Source organism: Vidua macroura, chromosome 6 (genome assembly GCF_024509145.1).
Source record: "Vidua macroura isolate BioBank_ID:100142 chromosome 6, ASM2450914v1, whole genome shotgun sequence".
Lineage (NCBI taxonomy): Eukaryota > Metazoa > Chordata > Aves > Passeriformes > Viduidae > Vidua > Vidua macroura.
The window spans coordinates 31407235-31427513 of NC_071576.1; the positions used below are offsets into that span (position 1 = coordinate 31407235).

Genomic DNA, 20279 nt, shown 5'->3' on the forward strand with positions numbered 1-20279 from the left:
ATATATGTCATATATACTTATATAGAGAGATAACATATTAGGAAGTAAAAAATAGATTAAACATAATGGAGGTTGAAATTCATTCAAGATAAAACATTAAATAAAGAAGTATCTCAATCTATTCAGTGTTATCATCAATAAAATTCAAAGAGGTACACATAAATTCTTCAAGTTTATCTCTGCTATTAGATTAAAATTTCATTTCTTCCATATATATTTTAATCTACAATTCAGGAAAATAAACAGAACCAAGAGAATCAAGAGAATTTCACTGGATAACTAAGTAAGTAACCAAAAAAAAAAACATTTTTCTTACGATATGTCAGAAAGATACAAAACATTTGGCACAGAAATATGTCCTTTAAAAAATCTAATACAATCCAATACTGCTATTCCAGGTTATTAGGTCCCTATAAGTTATTTTCTGTTATGCCATGATACTATCAGGCAGCTGGCTGATATTACCATGATTCTTTGCAAGGCAATGACTCCTGGAAGAGTTTTTCTTTCAGGATCCCTCTACAATAGGGAAGCCAACCTTTTAACAGAAACAGCTAATGAGCTGTGATTTTCCCAAATTCCTAAAGTGATTCCTAAAATGATGACTGACTAGATATGCAAACAAAATACTCATAGGAGTATGATCAGCTTGGATTCTAAATCCTCCTTTACACTGGCATGTGTAAAGATGGGAAATCAAGTTTGAAGTCTTACAGAAAGAATCAAACAGATTTGCATTGGAAACAACCCAATTTCTGTTAATTTTATAGACAACTCAGAACAAATACGTATAACAATACATTTCTTAGCTTTTTTCCTTGTCTTACTATTAGTCTATTGGCACTCATTTTTATTATTAGTTCAATTCAAGTATCACAAGATTTTCTGCTCCGGAGAAACTGCCTTTCTTTTTAACTTGGCATACTGATCCATAAATGAGGTAATGAAGTAAGTTTGCCTTGAGGAATTTAACTGAGTTTTTTTTATCATAGTACTTTGCTCCTATTGGACATCAAAAACTCCCTCACAGAACAATTTACTTTGAACATTAAAGATTTTCCCAGCAGTAAATCTGAAGCCACCTTAAAAACACACTGTAAAAGAAGCACAGTATCTAACAAAACTATTTATTACCTTTAAATGGGCATAAAAGCAACTGTGTTAGTGTTATAAGCCTTTCCAAATACACATCTCCAGTTTTAATTTACAATACAAAATTGGTAGTTTAAAGTCAAAATTATATTTGAGGTGAAAGAATGAAAAGAAGAAAAAGCATAAAACTTGCACGTTTTCAGAATTATTTTCTGTAACTTGAAAGAACGCTATAAACAAGAATTAAAGCTAAAATTACCAAGCATTAGTAATTACAAAAAAAGAATAATTCTTCTATTTAGTAATAAGTAGTAAACCAATTTTATTTTAATTACATTTCATCTCAAATTAAGTCTTATTCACCAAAGTAAGATTACCTTTTATACCTCCGCTAATACTTTCAACAAAAGTGTCAAGAATATGAATATTAATATGTATTATTTTTTATATATATGCATAAACAATACATACATATTCTTAATAAAGGTCTGCTCCCTGGAAAATATTTCTTAAAATGAGATAAAATGCTCTAAAGTCATATGATAAATCAAATGAAGAGCAAACATCATCAAAATTTAATAGTTTGGTCACAACTATTTGAGACAAGATAAAATGGAAAAATATTTCAGCAGGAAACAAGATATTTGATGGAGGGAAGGTATGGGAGGAAGGCTGGAGGAGCAGAACGTATTAGAAGTCAGCTGAAACTAAAGCTTAGAAAGCCATCATACACATGAATGAACACGATTTATTTCTGAAGAAGGGTACAGGATTTTGAAACCTATTAAAGAAAATTTCTGTAAAAATTACTGTATAAAATGAAAGTAAGACACTACAAAGAACAACGTGGGAGATGTTCATCAGCAAGCTTTAGATATTTTTTTTTTTCATTTGAAAACTGTATTTGCCACTTTGCTGACTGGTATAGAAGCCTGGTTGCTTGGTTCCCAGCAACACTCATTTAAGAAATCTGGATTGTATAGCTACATTCAATACCAAATAAACTATTGCAAGGAACATATTTCTATTCCCCTGACCATTTCATTTTCTTGCAGCAATAATCTGCTTTTTCAGAGAGTATCAAATTAAGCCCTCAAGCCTCGGTCTGTTGAGGTTCTCTGGCTTTCCATTGTATCAGTGACTCTTGCCAGTCAGCCATTGACATATTACTCCCTCTCCTGTACATATACACACACAGAACTGATACAGCTGCCTAAATTTCCATGACAGTAGATATATACTTTTCCATGTTACTTCTATAAATACCACATTTGAAGCATGAATGTTTCATTAAAGCCTTATTACTATTTTTTCTTCACACTGCTAGCTTAGAAGAAAAAGCCCTTATGTGCTGAAATCAGATTTTGATCATCAGTTTGAAAGTACCTCTTGAGTATTTTAAGCCTAACCCACACAGCAATGTGCTACTGAAAAAAGTTGCCTTCCTTTGGCACAATCTTTCTTGCATTAATTGTCAATATTAAATAGGCAAACAATACTATGCTATTAAGCTGAAGTACACTGTTAAAATTCAGAATTCACAATAATTTTATCAGACAAGGAAACAGTCTGAAAATACATGCTGCAATTCAAGAAAGAGGGCTGCAGTGTACATAGCCACAGAAGGGATTGATCACATCACAGACTGATCAAGTGAACCCTGTATTAGGATAAAAAGAATTGTCATATGCAAAAAAAGTAATCTTTGTGCTTTATTCAGTACTAAAAGCTGTGGATTTTTTCAATTTAAGAGAAATTCTGTCCCTGTGTTCATGACCACTGCTATTGAAATTCGGGGCAGCTCATTTGGTCTTAATTTTCTAGGTTAAATCAACAATGCCTTTTGTCTCCACCTCTCCCTTACCGGATAACGCTCCCCTTGTTTCCCTAGTTTCTTTCTGTTTCCATTGCTAAAAAATACTTTCAGTGAACCCTTAAATTTCCTTTGCAAGATGTGATTCAGCTTGAGTATTGTCAAATGCCCTTTTCTATTCTGATTTCTAAAACTAGCTTTCCTGGCTAATGTACCTCTTCCTTTCTTCCACAGCTCTCTGCTTCCACCCAATACCCATATTGAAGAGGTTGAATAAACAGGCAGGTCTGTCTATCCTTCTTGATAAAATGTCTTTTGCTTCCAAATCTGCTCTTGCTTGGAATGCAGGCTTTTTTTGTAACGCATAGCTGCATTTTTCCACCTCTGATTCTGACTAAAGAAGATTCTTGCCTATTTTGCTTTTCAAGCCTCACTAGTGCGGTTGTACTTACAAATCAGTTTCTTTAATTTGTCAAGATTTGTCTGGTATCTGCCATGAAATGGACAGGATCCATTTTCTTTGGGTAAAACCAATTCACCAAACAAGTGATCCCAGCTGACTCTCAGATCCCTTGAACACAGACATTTATATTGAAGCTTAGAAGGCCTGTGTTATCCGCTTCCTAAAATCTTACTTCTGTTAATGGGTAAAAAAAAAGCCATCCCTAAAAAAAAAAAAGACCCCTCTTTACTAAAATACATGATATAAGAGGATTATGTAAATATCCAAAAATACTAATACACTGTAACCTGGAAAACAACAGGAGTGCTTGGATTGGCTTTCTAGTTTCTTCCTGTTTTCTCCCTTGACACCCATCCTTCTGGTGTATGTCTCCAGTGACCTCCTTTTGGCACCTGCTAAGTGACTTGATGCAACACAGAGAAAAAAGGCAGATTATATTTTCTGACAATGCCAGCAACTCATCCTTGGTCCCATGGGACCCAGGAAATGATGAGGCATATCCTCAAGGAATAAAAATTCCAAATATTGAATCAGTGTACAATACTGTCATTAACCATTACAGTAGCAGATGATAAATCAGAAATTAATAAAAAAAAGACTAAATCCTCTCATTCATGTAACCAATAGGTTGTCTAAATGTCTTTGAAATGATAATGTGGATTAACATGGAAAAATCTCAATACCATTGTGACAGCTTTTCTCTGTGAGAGACAAATTACAGTCTCATTTAATACAGTCAATATACTAAGTTACAGTCAATTAAATGCAATCAATTGAAGTTGTTGTTTCACTGCTTTATATAATGTGATTTCATGTGAACAAAGACTTTTAACCATGACACAGAACTGCTCTGATAAGAGAAGCTGTAGAACAATTTGTATGTTTGAACACAAGGAAAGTATAAACTTCTACAGCAATCTAAATTCAAAAAAACAGTTGCTAACTAATTAGACAAGACTTATTTGCACCATAAATGTCTAAAAATCCTGAGAATTTTAACAGTAAAAGATAAAAAAAGTTCTCTAAAACACTGTTCAGAGCAAGCAATATGCTGAACTTTTGCTTTGAAACTAATAAGTTCATGCTCCACTGTCAAAGCTTAATACTTTTTCACTAGTGTTTATAATGTAATTCTACTCTGAAAAGTGACTGTGTAAAAATGACACATATTTATTGAACAAAGCTGTTCTAGGTATATCAGAGACAGACTTCTTCTTTAACTGAGAAACACACACGTTTACAAGTTTTTACTCTAATTAGAGTGAAAAAAATAACATATTAGGGAGAAAGTGAGCTCAATTTTATTCTCTTCTCTGACTTTTATACAGTGATTGTTACATCTAATTAGTTACGTATGCCAAGCCATGAAAATAAAAAAAAAAGAGGGAACAAAGAAGACACAATGTATCCAGGGATACAGTTAGGAGATGTGGATATGTTCTAGAGAGGAAGATATTAAAAAAAGGAAAAAGAAAAAAAAAGGAAAAAAAAAAACCAAGAATTACTGAGTTGCCAAGTAAAAGTTTTTTTAATATACTTTACAGCCTTTTTTTCTTAATAGTATTTTGGCCATCAAAGTAGTGTGCACAGAAAAGAGAGGAAAAGCAAATTTTTCAGAGAGCCTCTAGCTTGGTTTTGTTCATTCTAAGTAATTTAATCTTCAGTTTTTGGAAGAGTTCACACTTTTTTATTCTTCTATTGTGTTTACAAAAGAAAAGAAGCTCTTTTTTGTTGAATCTCTGTCCTTGAAAAAACATACATTTGTTTCAAATTTTAACAACAATCAGAGATTTAGCAAAGGATTTCTCCACAGGGAAAAAAAAGTTAAACCCATGCCAGTTTACATAAAAATCAAAATTCCTCTCTAACAAATACCTCAATAAACATAACAGTTACATATGGTATATCATCACTGTCAAGGGCACACAGTAAGAATTGTTCCTACACCTCACAATAAAAAAGTAATGCCTGAACACTCTCAAACAATCCCAGATCTCTATATATTAATGTAGCCAATGCATACAGAGTCCAATTTTCTCTAGAATTTAAAAATAATAAATACATAGCTTTATAGAGGAAATGTAGCAAAAATACTTGGGACAACAAACAAACAAATCCCCTGGCTATTTCCTATTCATTGTCCTTGTAGATCCACTAGACTCAATATGTACAAATAAACTGGCCAAAGGTTGACAGTAGAATACAGTGGGAACAGGAATTGAATGAGGCACATGAAGTGATCCTTGGGTGTCCTAGGCAGGGCCAGGAGTTGGATCTGATGACCCTCATGGGTCTCTACAACTCAGCATATTCTATGACTCAGGGATTCTGATTCTTTCTCACTAGGGATAAGTTTCCAGTGACCTCCTAAGTATAAGGTAACAAACACACTTCCATTTTTATCCTCTCCAAAGAGCATGAACAGCCATGCAAAGCAGATCTATGAGACAGGACACTCAAGATGCTTTCTGATCAGGACTATGTATTTTAAGAGACCATTCTGTACAAGATACAAACTGCCCCCTTCATTATGATCTGCAGAAAGTCCTATATTCTGTTAAGCTCCAGCATCTTCTCTTGCTGCTCTTTGTGGACCTTCCATTATCTCTTAATGTTTTGTGCTCTTTTCCATGGTCTTCACAGAGTGATCTCCAGGTTGCCAAGAAGTTTGTGTTCCTCATCCTTATTACCTTGTGTCTGCTCTGTAAATGTTTCTGTCAAGTAACATTAATCTAGGTATTGCTTCCTGCACATATACACATCCTTCCTTCAGTCCCTTCATGATTAAGAACTACCATCTAACCATTTAAGATTACACAAATTAAATCACTTGGAGAACTTTGTTATACAATACATAGCTCACAACAGCTCATCTCCAGTTCTTTTTCTACAGCGGTCTTACATACATATCACTTTACTCAGGTCAATCCACTTAAAAAGGGTAAATAACTTCTCCATAACTTCTAATGAAATAATCAGATAGAGCCCTTGATGTGCCCCTGAAATTTCTTGGTAATCTTTCAAGATCCTGCAAACATTATGAATCCAAATATATGGAAAAGTATCTCTAATGACATTCATTGTATTCCACAGCACACTCCACATTTAAGGCTCCTATTATGTCCACTTCACCACCCAGTAGGTGATGTACTCTACTGTGGAATCTCTGGTGCCTACAGAGAAACCTCACTGGAATCTAAATTCTTCTTGATCTCTACCAAACACAAAATTGTTAATGCCTTGGATTTACTAACTTCTTACCACAGGCACGTTTACTAAACAATGCAATTCCTGGAGGCAAATGATAAAAAACTCTAAAAAACTAGGTGAAATAATACTTAATACAGCCAATTGTTAACAACATATGCTTAAAGGGGTAAATTTCAGTTTATTAATAAATAAATATTAATAATAGATAATTTAACATTTTAGATAGATTTTAAATGTTCACTAGCTAATCTATAAAATTCCCACCAACACTAAAGTTTCTCATTTGAATGAATGTTTTTAAAAATAATAAACCCATGCAAATATTCAACTGACAAAAACCACTTTAAGCCTGCACTTATCTCAGGCAGCAGTGAATTCCCAGACAATGGAATACCACACCCACTAGAATTTGCCAAAAGTAGCAGCTACCTGTCATGTCATTCAAAAGCTAACAATCCTTACAGAAAGTGACTATGTGTTGATTCTTCCTAAACAGAAGATAGCTTATGCTAGGAAAAATAAATCCTAGATAATATGTAAAAAATGGGTACCCAGTTAAATTGAGACCAACCTATGAATTTCTAGGAAAACTTAATTTTGTGGACAATTCAATTGGCAAAATCTCGAAATATTGTTAAACTCTGCTAAACATTTAAATTCTGCAGAATGGAATTAGGTGACTCAGCATGCAACACACCAATAAATGTAAATGATATATTGCATGCAATTTCTCTTGAGGCGAAGCTAATCAAAGTATGAAACCACACCATAACCTAAAAATTAATTTCAAACTTTTGTTGAACTAGGACCATGACCAGTTAACATGCAAAATCCAAACATTCCTTTCCTATCACAAATTTTGTAGTTACTATCTTACTCTGCTTCTCACTTGCAGCTTTTACCATAGTCTTAGGACAGACTCAGTTATTATGCTTACAAAAATACTAATACCTATTCTCTGTGCTAGTGTTCAGAAGATCACATGCAACAAGGAAAAAAAATACTCTGAACATTGCTAATAAAATACTTTAAAATAGTATATGTAGAAATATAGACTGATAATTAAAATTCTATATTAATTATTTGTTTTGATGATAATTTACTTGAGATAGGTTACAGTATTTCTCAATGGCCAGGGAAATTACACGATGATGTGGCATATTTTACATCTGGCATGTAAAATGTGAAAACAATGCAAAAAAATGGCTGAAAACAAGTTGAAGATGAAGTTTCAGTGACAAAAACTACAGAGGCAGTATGGATCCAATAAGAAAACTGATTGTAGTAGAGAGCAAGTTGTCTCTGATCTTGGGAGAATGTTTTTGGACACCTAACAGCTTTTTTATTACTGTGGCTGATTAAAATGAAAAGCCCTACTACTAAAATGCTCTTTTTGATGAGGTTTTTTGCCATGAACTATAGACCTTGCAGTCCAGTGGGATACAAATCCTTTGATCCTGTGCAGTCACATAAATTCAAAGTCGTAAACCAACATTGAATTTGATTTTATTAGTGTGGCTGATGTTGCCAGAATTGTAATGCAACCTTGTTTTTCTTCACTTTTCTTCCTTTTCTTTCGGGGAGGGGATGGAAAGGAGAGTTTACTGTCAACATCGCTTCACCATATAAAGAACTAATTTCTTTGGCAACCAGGCTACAAAATGAGCCATTTTAACAAAGCTTTGTAACTATATAGGAAAGCAAAGATATATGTTGCTAAATTGCAACCAATTATTTGAATTAAGTAAAAGCTGAAGCAAAAAGCATTATTAGCAAAGCACATGGAAAACAGCAAAGATAAAGCTATGTATCTTTAGAAAGAAAATGAGAAGCAATGAATACTTCTCAACAGGAATTATTCAGCCAAATACTGCCATGAGAATGAAAAAAAAAAACTCTACAGTTTTACAAACTAACAATTTTCATTCTTAATAATGAGCATAACTTTTGCCTAAAAGTTTTGAGAATTTTTAGAGATGATTAGCCTCTCCACCAAAATAGTGTTCTCATGTGCAATCAAAACAACAAAAAGAGATTCTACAAGGATAAAGAGAAGTATAACATCAATTATGGAAACGACTCTGTGTAAAAGACACGTCTACTTTAAACTAACATATACTGCACAATAATTATGCATCACCACACTACTCTAGTCATTCCCATTATAGAATTTGAAGAAAATACTGCAATACTCAAAAGGAAGCAATCAGAACAATCTTAATTTTATCCCTTCCCATCAATGCTTCCATGTTGTGCAGCTATGCAGAAACTTTGACAGAACTAGCACCTCATTCAGTGAACATGTTGGGAGATATTCCAGACAAAAGTTAAAAATTCAATAATGAAAAAGCAGCAAGCTTTTAAGACTTCTGCATTGTGTGTGCTGAAGTTGAAAGGTACATAAGAACAAAGTGTGGACCCTCAGAAAGAGACACAACACAGTATAGTAAAGGCATGATAATGCTGACCTGGAAAAACAGATTCTACACTTGCTTAAACTGCAAAATTCCTGCAAGATGAGTCACAGGTCATTTTAGTCACTTTTCCTCAAGTAGTCACCAATGATACACCTTCTTTTACAAAAAACTGTCTTGAGATTCTGGGACTCAATGTATAGTTGCAAAGTAAGTTATAAATGAACTGTGACTGAACATTTATGCAAATGCAAGCATCCCAATAAATCTGTCAAACCATAGGTCTATGAATAATATCATCACAAGCCTATCCTAACACATATTGTAAAGTCCAGTTTATACTTAAACATCCTACAGTTAAAACTTATGACAGTAGAAAAAACTGTAATGAAATGACATATATTCAGATCAAATCTTGACTAATAAAGCAAGGGAGAGTATTGCTCATTGACCAACAAAAATAAAATCAAATACTGAATGGACTGTATTCATTCCAGGACACATATTCTGGAGAATACTGCCCACATATAAGTAAAACTTGTATTGTGATGTCCAGACCCAAGTCTTTACAATCTATCTCCTACTATTTTCTGTCCTAATTTCCAGGCTACCTCTTTTGCCCTTCATCTTGCCAATGTAGTGTCTCAAGTATAGTGTATGCTATAAGGACAGTCCTAGTATCTCTGCTCACAATTTTTTCCTGAAATTGTACCTTTCCCATCTCCATTCACATGTCCCACTCTTGTTGTCTGCTTTGCTTTCCAGTGGGTTTTCTTTCATTGCCTAACCATCAATAAGGGGGTCAGGAGACAGACTTTCATTTGGAAAGCGTCCTCTGAAGGGTGATCCCCACATAATTAAGAGTAACTTGTGTCAACCATTCATCAGTAGAACTTAGTTTTGACACAGTGTTGTTTTATAACAACTTTGGTGGCTTTGTGGAAATGACAATTGAAAGTTTGCTCAACACCAGAAGATGTAATCAGCGATCATTAAATTTGCAAAGTCAAAAGCTGCTAAAATCAGGTCTTTACTGAACATGAGAAAAAATAGTTTTATTTTAAAAATTTTAACCTCCAATTTCAGACAGATTTTCCCTTATCGGCAAAATGCTCATCCTTGACAAATTTGTCCCTGTTCCTGTAAAAATTAGGAATATTAGAGTCAGAATTTTTCAACAACAGAATACTACACATTTAATTCAGAAAAAATGCCTTACAACTACTAGATTTAAACAAATATCTGGTGTAGTAAATTTCAAAGTGCAGACAATTTTGTCAAGAAAGCATGGGGTACACGTTTACAAAATTAAAATGGTAACTTTGATACTACTTAATTTTTAGTGGCTTTTATAATTCCATGATGACACTTCAATTAATTTCTCTTATATACAATTGTTTCCTATGTTATAGATATCTTCAGTATCTGTGAAAATAAAATGTCCTTTTGTTCAAAGTGTGTGCTCTACTTTATTTTCCTGAGTACATAACAGGTTTATTCAAGGAAAGGTGATGGGATAAATTAACTTTCATAAACTATGAAAAATGCAGCAGGCTATAAGGAACTTAAGAGTTTTGTTTTAGCCCTAACTGAGCAGAATTTTTTGTAATGTGTCTAAATTTGAGAAGGAACTCAGTCTTGCTGAAGTTTGAATGCTATATCCTGCTCTATGCACATTTTAACTATGTACTACCATGCCCATGTGCTGAAATGGAGTTAAAGAGATTTTCACTGTTTTCAATATAGGGAATATGGTCTGTGGTAACTTCTTAAATAAACAGGAGAATCCTTGGATCAACATGTGGAATTAACAGCATTCTGCAGCTGACATGAAGTTTAAACAATCCAAGTCTCACAGTGAAATTGCACTGAAAATAACAGAATGGCAATATGGCAAGTGGCCATATTGAAAGAAACCCACAACACAATGAAAGAAGAATCTTCTGGGATATGCAAACTATCTGATAAGAAAATATTAACAATGTAAACATACTGTTAAAGGAAAATAAGGATAAAAAGCATAGATGGCATAAAAAATATGACAAATAGGAAGTCAATGGAGGAGAAGAATGGGAAAATTTTGTTTACTGTAAGTATCAGCGCATAGCAGGGATGCTTAAAATATCATCAAGAATTTTATTATAGACTATGATTTGAATATAGAAATTGTAATGTGCAAATTTTTAAAATATAACTAAGGGGAATATTTTCACACAACATGAAGAATCATTCCAAGCTTCATTTCTGAATGAAGATGAAATTGTCAAGTGGTTCCAAAGAAATTAAGTGCTGTTTGCTGTAGAAAGTTACTGTCTTATTGCTCCTGTCTTTTGTTCCCTAGTCTGCTCCTTTACCTTCTCTAGCACTGGCTATGCAAATTTTTCAGTACAGGAAGATTTTTTTTTTCCTGCTGGGATTTTACTATTTTAGGAAATGCAAACTTTAAAGATAATGTTGCTGCCATTGTCTGCCTCCTAAGGCTCTGAAATTGGTATTTTAATACAATTTCAAAGTAGTTCAGTTTTATGCTTTTTTCAGTCTTTACGTTTTTTGCTTTCTTGCATCGCAGAGGCTCTGCAGTGAACAGGGAGAATTCCTCCAAGAGGACAAAGTAACCAAGAAGATTCATAAAGGCACACAGTATACACACAGTGGTGTAACCATACATTTAGCAGCTGAAAGACTGAAGCATTTCAAGTTAGGCAAGATTAGTATCAATAATTAACCACAAGCTGGGAGACCTTCATCAGTTCACCACATGGAAATGCTGAAAAGCCTGAACAGCTCATTAGGAAAGACTGACTAATAAACCCTTGCTGACCTTGGCTGCTCCTTTGAGCTGCAGCTCCACCAGAGAGAGCAGCATACATGATACAGATTTTCTTCTGTATGTGTATGCTGGAATACAAAAATACAACAGAGAACACTCAAAGCAGCCAGCCACCTTATGGATGCATTTCATCTTGTAGAAGTTAAAACAACAATCTCAGCATCCTGAAGCAAAATCTTGTTACCAAAAGTCAGCATATATCCACATATATTAAAAAGTTTTGGGTTTTATAAGTACTGTGGCATATCAAAGCTTCCAACACTATTCATCATTGGACCCCATATCGTAATAGCAGTTTTCAAAACATAGTGACTTTTGAAAAATCATGGTATCCCTATCCCGTGCAAGAATTCACATATGCACAAACAAAACTGAGGAGAAAAAAACTTATTTTCCAGAAGGAATAATAAAAATCCCTAAGAGCATCCAGGTCAGATTTCTTTCAATTTAATCTGCTCAAAAGTATTCCAGTTTGTTGTAATAGTCTACCTATAGAAAAAGAAGATTTAGGCAAATTAAAATAGTGTAAAATGTTTTGATTTGGTCTTAAAACATCCAATTTGTGATGTACGCTCTGAAGCTGAAATTAAATTTTACTTTTACATCTAACTAAAAGACATTTTAAATTGCCAAAATAAAACTGAAATCACCCACTTCTATAAAAAGGTATTTTGATACTCGTTCTGGCGTACAAGAGCTTTCAACACTATTCACCATTGCCTTCCACAGCTGAATTAAAAATTCTAAAATGTTGCAGAGAGAAGCAGCACCTTTTGTTATACTCATGTTAAAACTGAAGAGCAATGGAAGCATTCAAAAATGGAAGCATACTGACCATGAGGGAAAACAAATGGAAGGTGAAAAGACAAAGAAACAAGAAAGGACTTAGGAAGTATTAGACATGAAAAAACAGATTTACAAAAGAATGAAATGGTCATAATAGAGCTAGAGCTTTATTACTTAATAAAACCTTAAATGCTTTTATGACTTTGTGGTCTCACTACAAAATAAAAATAAATTATCTTTAAATTATCAGATAATTTTGACTGGTGCTATGATTTTTCCTTTCGCTTCCACATTTTTCAGTGTTTTCTGGGGCACTTTGAGGCACTGGTCTTTAACCTCAATTTATGATATGAAATAGTTTTCAAAGTTAAGGAAGTTCTTCTGTGAAAAGGAAATTACTTTCTACCCACTTCTACATTTCAGCTCCTGGAACCTTCACAAAAAAAGCAAAAACGCAAACATTACCATGGAGGCCAGAAAGGTCACTATGAACACCTCATGATACATTCTTCCCTAAATGAGGCCAGCTTGCTCTTTCGTAATGTCACAGGCAGCTTTATACCAACTGCATTACCATTCACTATTTCTTAACTTTCAGTAATATGTTAATAAATGTGATAGATGCAACTATACAGGTATTTCTTTCTAAAATTTGCCATGAGATATTTTAAGAGATGTAAAAACATAATTTTATTATATGATATTTACTGAATAATTTATAAGCTACCTATAGTTAATTTTTTATCAAATACCTATTAATATTTCTTACACTATATGACATGCATTATGTAATACTATTATGTAATATAAATACCTGAAGATACTAATATTCTCAGTTTGGAAATATAAAAAAGATCTAGCGAGCTGGTGGAAGCCTAACAACCTGTGTCAGAGAAAAACACCCATGCATAGGGTACAGGCTTACAGGACAGCTAAGGACTTCCATCTTCAACAAGCAGCCTTAAACTCCCATGTAACTAAAGATGAAGGGATATTCGATAGCTTTGTTCTAAAATTTTTGCTAATTTTATCAATTTAACTTAAGGGAAAAAAAGTACAGCGCACCCTTGTGCAGCTATGTGTTGGGTTAAATATTAAGCACTGCAGACAGAATATTGCCTACAAGTAAATTCCTTTCTTTCAGAAGTCAGGAGTCCATTTACATTATTTTGATTGATGTTGTTGTCATCTACTTAGCTGGTTATTAGATTCTCAAGATTTGGTTCTGCTGGACAAACACTATGTAGGTGTTGACAGCTATGAATTATCGATTGAGCAACTTCAATTTTAATTTCATGATGTGCAAGATAATTTCTGACCTAAAACTAAAACAGATACACAAACAGTGGGCAGGATGGCACCACACTCAGTTTAGAAAGAAGTATGAAATGTGCACACGTTTTTGGGAACTTTTTCTGAAAGACTCAGCTGACATCTAGTGGCAACAGCAGGGAAAGCAAAGCACTTAACAGTATAGAACAGAAATCATTCCATGTCTTTAAACTGTATTATTCAGTATTTTGTAAAAATTAATTTATCACAATGTGATCTGCCTCATGACACAGTTATCAATGTTATTACATAACCAGAATTCCTGAGTTAGTAAATCTGTTTATTTTCCATTCTATTTGCTTTAATGATGACAAAGGAAATTCTGAATGTTTTGTAATTGATGACCTGTATACTAACGGTTTAGCATATGAACCTGTATTAGAACACAGAACAGCTATACTTAAGAATATATCATAACTGGTGAGAAAAGGAAGATGCTGTTAATTTTAACCAGAGGTGATCACCAAATTCAGTTATACTGCCATTTAAGTTTCTGCTTTTATGATAGAAACACTTTATTGTAATATTTCACTTTACTTACCACGGCCAAGGAAAAGTGAGTTCTAATACTAAACTGTGTTATTTCTTATTTTGATAACTAGTTGGTCAAGTTTACACTTTAAAAGAGGAGACATCAATACAGAGTGCTCAATACTAAACTTCAGAAAGTCTCACACATGCTTATTTTCCTGTTAAAATTACAGAAGCAGTTTCTACTTTCACTGAGAAAGAGTAAGTAAGTAAACACCAGTGCCAATGCAAAAATACTGCACTGCTGTGTTAGCGGGAAGAATTTAACGGAAGAACAATAAGGAGAACTACAAAGAGGAAACAAATAAAACTGCTTTTGGACACCATTTATGAGTGCAGGTATAAATTTTAACCAAATTAATTTTAGCTGAGCTGGCAGTCAACTGAAAACAACTTCTAGAAAGAAAGAATTAAATTCTTAACATTTGATAGAAAGTGTATGCTTGCACCACTTAAATCTGTAAAATGCACTAGACAGGGAAATAAATAATTACAAAACTATACCTTTAATGTTTCAATTTCTTCTTTGTGTTCCCTCTTTAAATGCAGAATGGCAGCTTGGTACTCTGTAGAAATAAAAAAAGTACATTCCTTTAGAGTCAGAAAACAATGTGCCATCTTCAGCATAGAATATTTCATACAACACCACTGGGTCCAGAATGCAGGTGTAGGCTCTCAAATAAATGACCTTTTGCAGTGGTGATGGAAAAGAAAATCTCATCACAGTAATTAGCATTTTCTTCTAAGAACACATGACCAGATTTTCTATGGTGTTTCTGAGAGAAGAGGATAAAGCAGAGGTCTTCCATGCTGAGAAGGGAAAATGGGGGAAAAGATATGACAGACTGAAATAACAAAAGGAAACTACAGTTTTGCTTAATTTTACAGGTAAATGTGGAACTGATAGGATATTATGACATGCATGCATACACACACCCTCACCTGAATTCTAAAACAACATGCATCAAATACAGTGATTTAAATGGACAAACATACAATCACTACATACAGTCAAACTGGATAAAATAGCAATCACAAATACAAATTAAGACCTCAGAAAGTACCAAACAGCAAGATACAAAGAATTATTTCTCTTAATTCTATCATACAAAGACTGATTACAGAGTTTAAGTACAGAATACTGTGAATGAGATAGAGGATAGCTCTGCCATTTAGCAAGAATATCGCAAAATCCAAAGGCTGGAAGCATAAAACTGAAAGCCAGAGAAATTTCAGCAGTGAAAAAATGACAAGGCCAGGCATTGATCACGCAGGGTTAGTGATGGCATAGAAGTACCAAATATACCTCTAGGACCACTAATACTACTGCTCCCCTTAATCTGTACCATGACTGCATTTGGCCAGATGAAGAAACAGAAACCCCTTCAAAACACTGGTGTAAGGCTTTAAGAGACCTTAAGAGAGTCTTTTGTAAGACACTGGCCCAGAAGCTACAGCCCTCCTAAACAAGCAACTGGAGTTTGTTGTTAAATGATCAAAGTCCCACTTCCATCTGCTTTCAAATCAAAATTTATCCAAAAATATGTTTCCAGTTTCCTGGCTTGGCTTCTGCCTCCTCAACTAAATCCTAATTTAAACAAGGTTTGAAAATAGCCCAAAGAATTTAAATTTTACTGGTCAATAGTCTCTAAGACTAAGGAGTCTCCATGATCCATTCAACAGAAGAACTAACAAAATAGCATTAAAGTATCAAAGTATGGACCAAAGTACCAGATCAATAAAATATTCCAGTGCTTAGCTGCTCTTTATTTTTTTTTTCCTTTTTCTCTTCAGAGCACATGAAGGAAAGAGGAAAGAAAAGGTAACTTTATCATCACCCTGAATTCTACATGACATGCAAGCTTTTAATGTAAAGCTATTTTTTCCAAACACAGGTGAAGTTATAATCAAGCAGCTGAATTGATACATAAAATCAAAAGGAAAAGGGATAAAATAAAATAAAAACCTTGGTTCCAGCTAGCTATAGTATCTATCTAAACTTCTCCTTGCCCTCTAACAGGTCTCTATTTAGAGCTTGCAGGCGTAAGAAAATTGCCTGACTGCCCTGCTGGAATCTTAAGTAGTTAGATTTACAAACTTTTATATTTTCTGCTTTTAATTCCTTTGACTAGTTGATATTCCCTCTGGATACAGGCTCTGCATATCCATTCACTTAAACACGACTTAAAACAGTTGCCTCAGGTCCCCAGAAAAAGTTGTGACCTTCTGGCACTTCAGCTGCCTTAAGCACTCAGTTTGCAGGGCATGAACATTATGGATGTCCTAACTTAAAGGTTAGCTCTTTAAGGTCACATGATAACTGAAGCAAATAACAGGCTTTGAAAATGCTTCTAACAATCAGTTCTCAGTTTGGCTAACAGAAGGATACAGATCTATCTTAACAAACTATCTACTTTCTATGCGGGATTGCCCAATGATTAAAATTCTTTGAGATTTGGGTAAGAGAGTCATAATTCACCTATGATGACATAGACCTGCACCAGAAGCAGGTTTTTCACCACGTCTATCCATTCCCAACCCTCTGTTGCTTATTTTTTTATCTTGGCACAAATGTTTGTGCAATTAGAGAATGATGGAAGAACCCCTATGAATGACATCTAACACAGCACAAGAATTAAAAAAAAAAAATTAACAATTAAGAATATGTCATTGTTGGCACGTGTTTTTCATTGCTTCTAGCTGAAAGCTCTGAAACAAGTTCTAGAGATTGTTTTTTTAAGATTTGTTCTAAAGAAGAAGTAAGACAGAGAGTAGCAATTCTTTTACCATTTATGTATTCCTTAAAAATACACTTAGAAAGTACTAAGCTATAAGAATTAATAATGAAAACTAATTTCTTAAAACACTGCCACTGCATCATAAACTGATATACTGTAACAGATTTAATAGATTATCTACTATAATATAAACTGACGTGCAACAGCATAAGCTTCTAATTTTATTATTTTTAACTAGAAGAAACTATCTATTGGACAGAAGCTGACACCCAGCAAAGTCCTTTAGTTCTCAAGCAAATGTTTATTTTTCTGTACAAGATATTATAATGAAAATCACTCGCAATTATATTGTCTTGCACAATATAAAGTAACTCATATCCATTCCTTTTCTATGTTTTGTGAGGTCACCAAAATTTAGTACAGTTGTACACAGATAGTTAACATTTTAAGAAAATAACCTGTATATGCCTGAGATGGCAATCAGAATCATTAAAATGCCGAAGAATTTGACTAGAGAAAATAATTTCATTCATGTAATTCCAAAAATCAGTTCCTTAACATACTGGCAACAGAATAATAAACTTTAATTATGTAGTGGTGTTGGGATGCTACTTAGAGTGGTAAAAATCAAAACAGCAAAGTAAACAGTAATGACATTTTAACAGAAGGAACTATACAGGGAACAAAATATAAGCCAGGCTTTATAAACTACTGAATTCCTAAATTCCATTTATCTCTAAAAATAATTCACATAGCCTACACATGAAATCCAGAAATACCAATGCATCACTGAGTGATTTGTCTAGGTTAAAAATTAATCACGCCAGAGCTGAAGAAATCTGATACGGCTCTGTAGCCAGCCTGGTTCTCACATAACCACTGTAACTCCTTCAGCCCTGTCAGTAAAGTCACATGAACACCTGAGGGCAGGTCTCAGAGCCAGCCAGGATACAAGGCTGCAACTGCGACACAAACCACAGAATGGCTGAGGCTGGAAGGGACCTCTGGAGGCCATCTGATCTGCAACCCCACCTCTCCCAGAGCTGGTTGCCCAGGACCACGTCCAAACAGCTTTTGAATTCTTCCATGAATCTTCATCCTTCTCATCCTCTCTAGGCAATCTGTGCTAGTTTCTCAGTCACCTCCACAGTGAGAAATCATTTCCTCATGTTTAGCCAGACCTTTCTGTGTTTCAGTGTGTGCTCACACTGATCCTGATACCATGCACCACCTGGCTCTCTCATTTTTACACCATACATTTAAGTCCAAGCTGATCCTTGTGTCATAAGGTGACTCTTTACCTAGTTTGTGCAATGTCAGGGCAGTTGCATTTTCATAAAATCAAAGAATCATTAAGGTTGGAAAAGACCTCCAAAATCAAGTCCAACCTTTGAGCAAGTATCTCCATGACCATTAAACCATATCAAGAAGTGATATTCTTATTTTTTTGAATATTTCCAGGGATGGTGGCCTGTTTCAGTGCTTAACCACTCTTTCCTGATACCCAAACTGAACCTTCCCTGGTGCAACTTGAGGCCATTTCACCTTATTCTATCACTAGTTGACTGGGAGAAGAAACCAACCCCTGGCCACTTCCTTCTTTCAGGTAATGAGCAATAACGTCTCCCCTGAGCTTTCTTTTCCCCAGACTAAACAACCCCAGTTCCACTGGCTGCTTCTCATAGGACTTACATTCCAGATCCCTCATCAGCTTTGCTGCCCTGGACACGCTCAAACACCTCAATGTCAATTTGCTGAAGCTTTAAATTCTTTTATTATGACACATAACAGAAGGCTGATTGTACAAATATCCTGTTGTACTTGCCTAGTCTCCAATCTGCCTGCAAGAAGACAGTGGCTGTAGGGCATAAATTTAGCTTCTCCTTAAGCAGATATTACTCTTAAGGACTTTTGAGACAAAGCAGATAAAAATCAGATTGCAAGTGCTAAGTGCACCTATCCTAAAAAATTACCACATGCAAATTAGGATTTTGTTACTGAAAAAATAATTTTAAAAGTCACTCCTTTACAGGAGTGGGCATTCAAGCAAAAAAGTAAACAATCACATTGCACAGATTCCACTCCAAACAGCTTGTAGTCTCAATTTTCATTTACTCCTTCTCATTTACTACTTTTTCCTTTGTTTTGAGAGTATGCCATCCCAAGAAAAATGTAACAGATCCTGTAAGCTGTTGCCCACTTGGACATATTCTTTACTTTTGCAACCTGATGCTACCTGCAATCCATAATTATAACCCACTGAAGCTAAAACAAACTTTTGTACATTTTTTCTAAGATAGTGATATAGAGCAGAAATTGATTAAGAAGCCTTATAATAAATAAACAAATACTTGTTACATTTGCTGATAGCGAGCAACATATTACCAATGTCATTGTAAAATGTTTCACTACAACATTTTTTGAAAGTAATCTGAAAGTTGGCAAAGTACACAGGAATCTGTATAGAGACCTCAGTGAAGACTAAAGATATACAATGACATGAATGTGCAAAATTTCCTTTTTCTATGTCGTTGTTGGAAAAAAAATTAATTATTCTTTGCAAAAAAAAAAAATCTACTTACTGTGAAACTTATATTTCCATTTATTCTCATGTTTTTCACAGCGAGCAGATAACATTCTGATGAGAGAATGCTAAATTTGTGTTCAGGTCTTCCCTACTTCTACTAACTTTGTATCAGCTGCAAATTCTTAAGTCTTACTTTTCCAGTTCAATGCTATTGTTTTATTCTAGGTATGAACTTGTTATCTTATTAGTTTTTAACATAAACTTTTATTTTAAAACAGTTTTTTGCCTTACTCTTATCCTAATGAAAATTTAGCTTGCTAAATGGTTTTTGATAGTAACATATATTTCACATTTCCTTATTCAACTGTATGTTCTTATAAGGTGCTTGGGAAAAAAAAAACCACAGTTTTTGAAGTGATGAACTACATAATTGTCATGATCCTGTTCTGCCACCCATTGACACAGTCAATATTAGAAGGTATCATAACTTCCAGTCATGCTATATTTGGTTCTGCCTACGTGCAACTGCAGGAAGAAGTAATG

At 34.3% G+C, this 20279-nt stretch overlaps 1 protein-coding gene across 4 annotated transcripts in view; it reads right to left on the bottom strand.

The window, feature by feature from the left end:
- The window catches only part of FMN1 (formin 1), a 171928-nt gene that overhangs the window by 84792 nt on the left and 66857 nt on the right, over nucleotides 1-20279 (bottom strand). For all 4 annotated transcript variants that reach the window (XM_053980206.1, XM_053980207.1, XM_053980205.1 and 1 more), the window contains exon 5: nucleotides 14976-15037. In XM_053980206.1, coding sequence (XP_053836181.1) covers nucleotides 14976-15037 — 62 coding nt within the window. The remainder of the gene's footprint in view (nucleotides 1-14975; nucleotides 15038-20279) is intronic.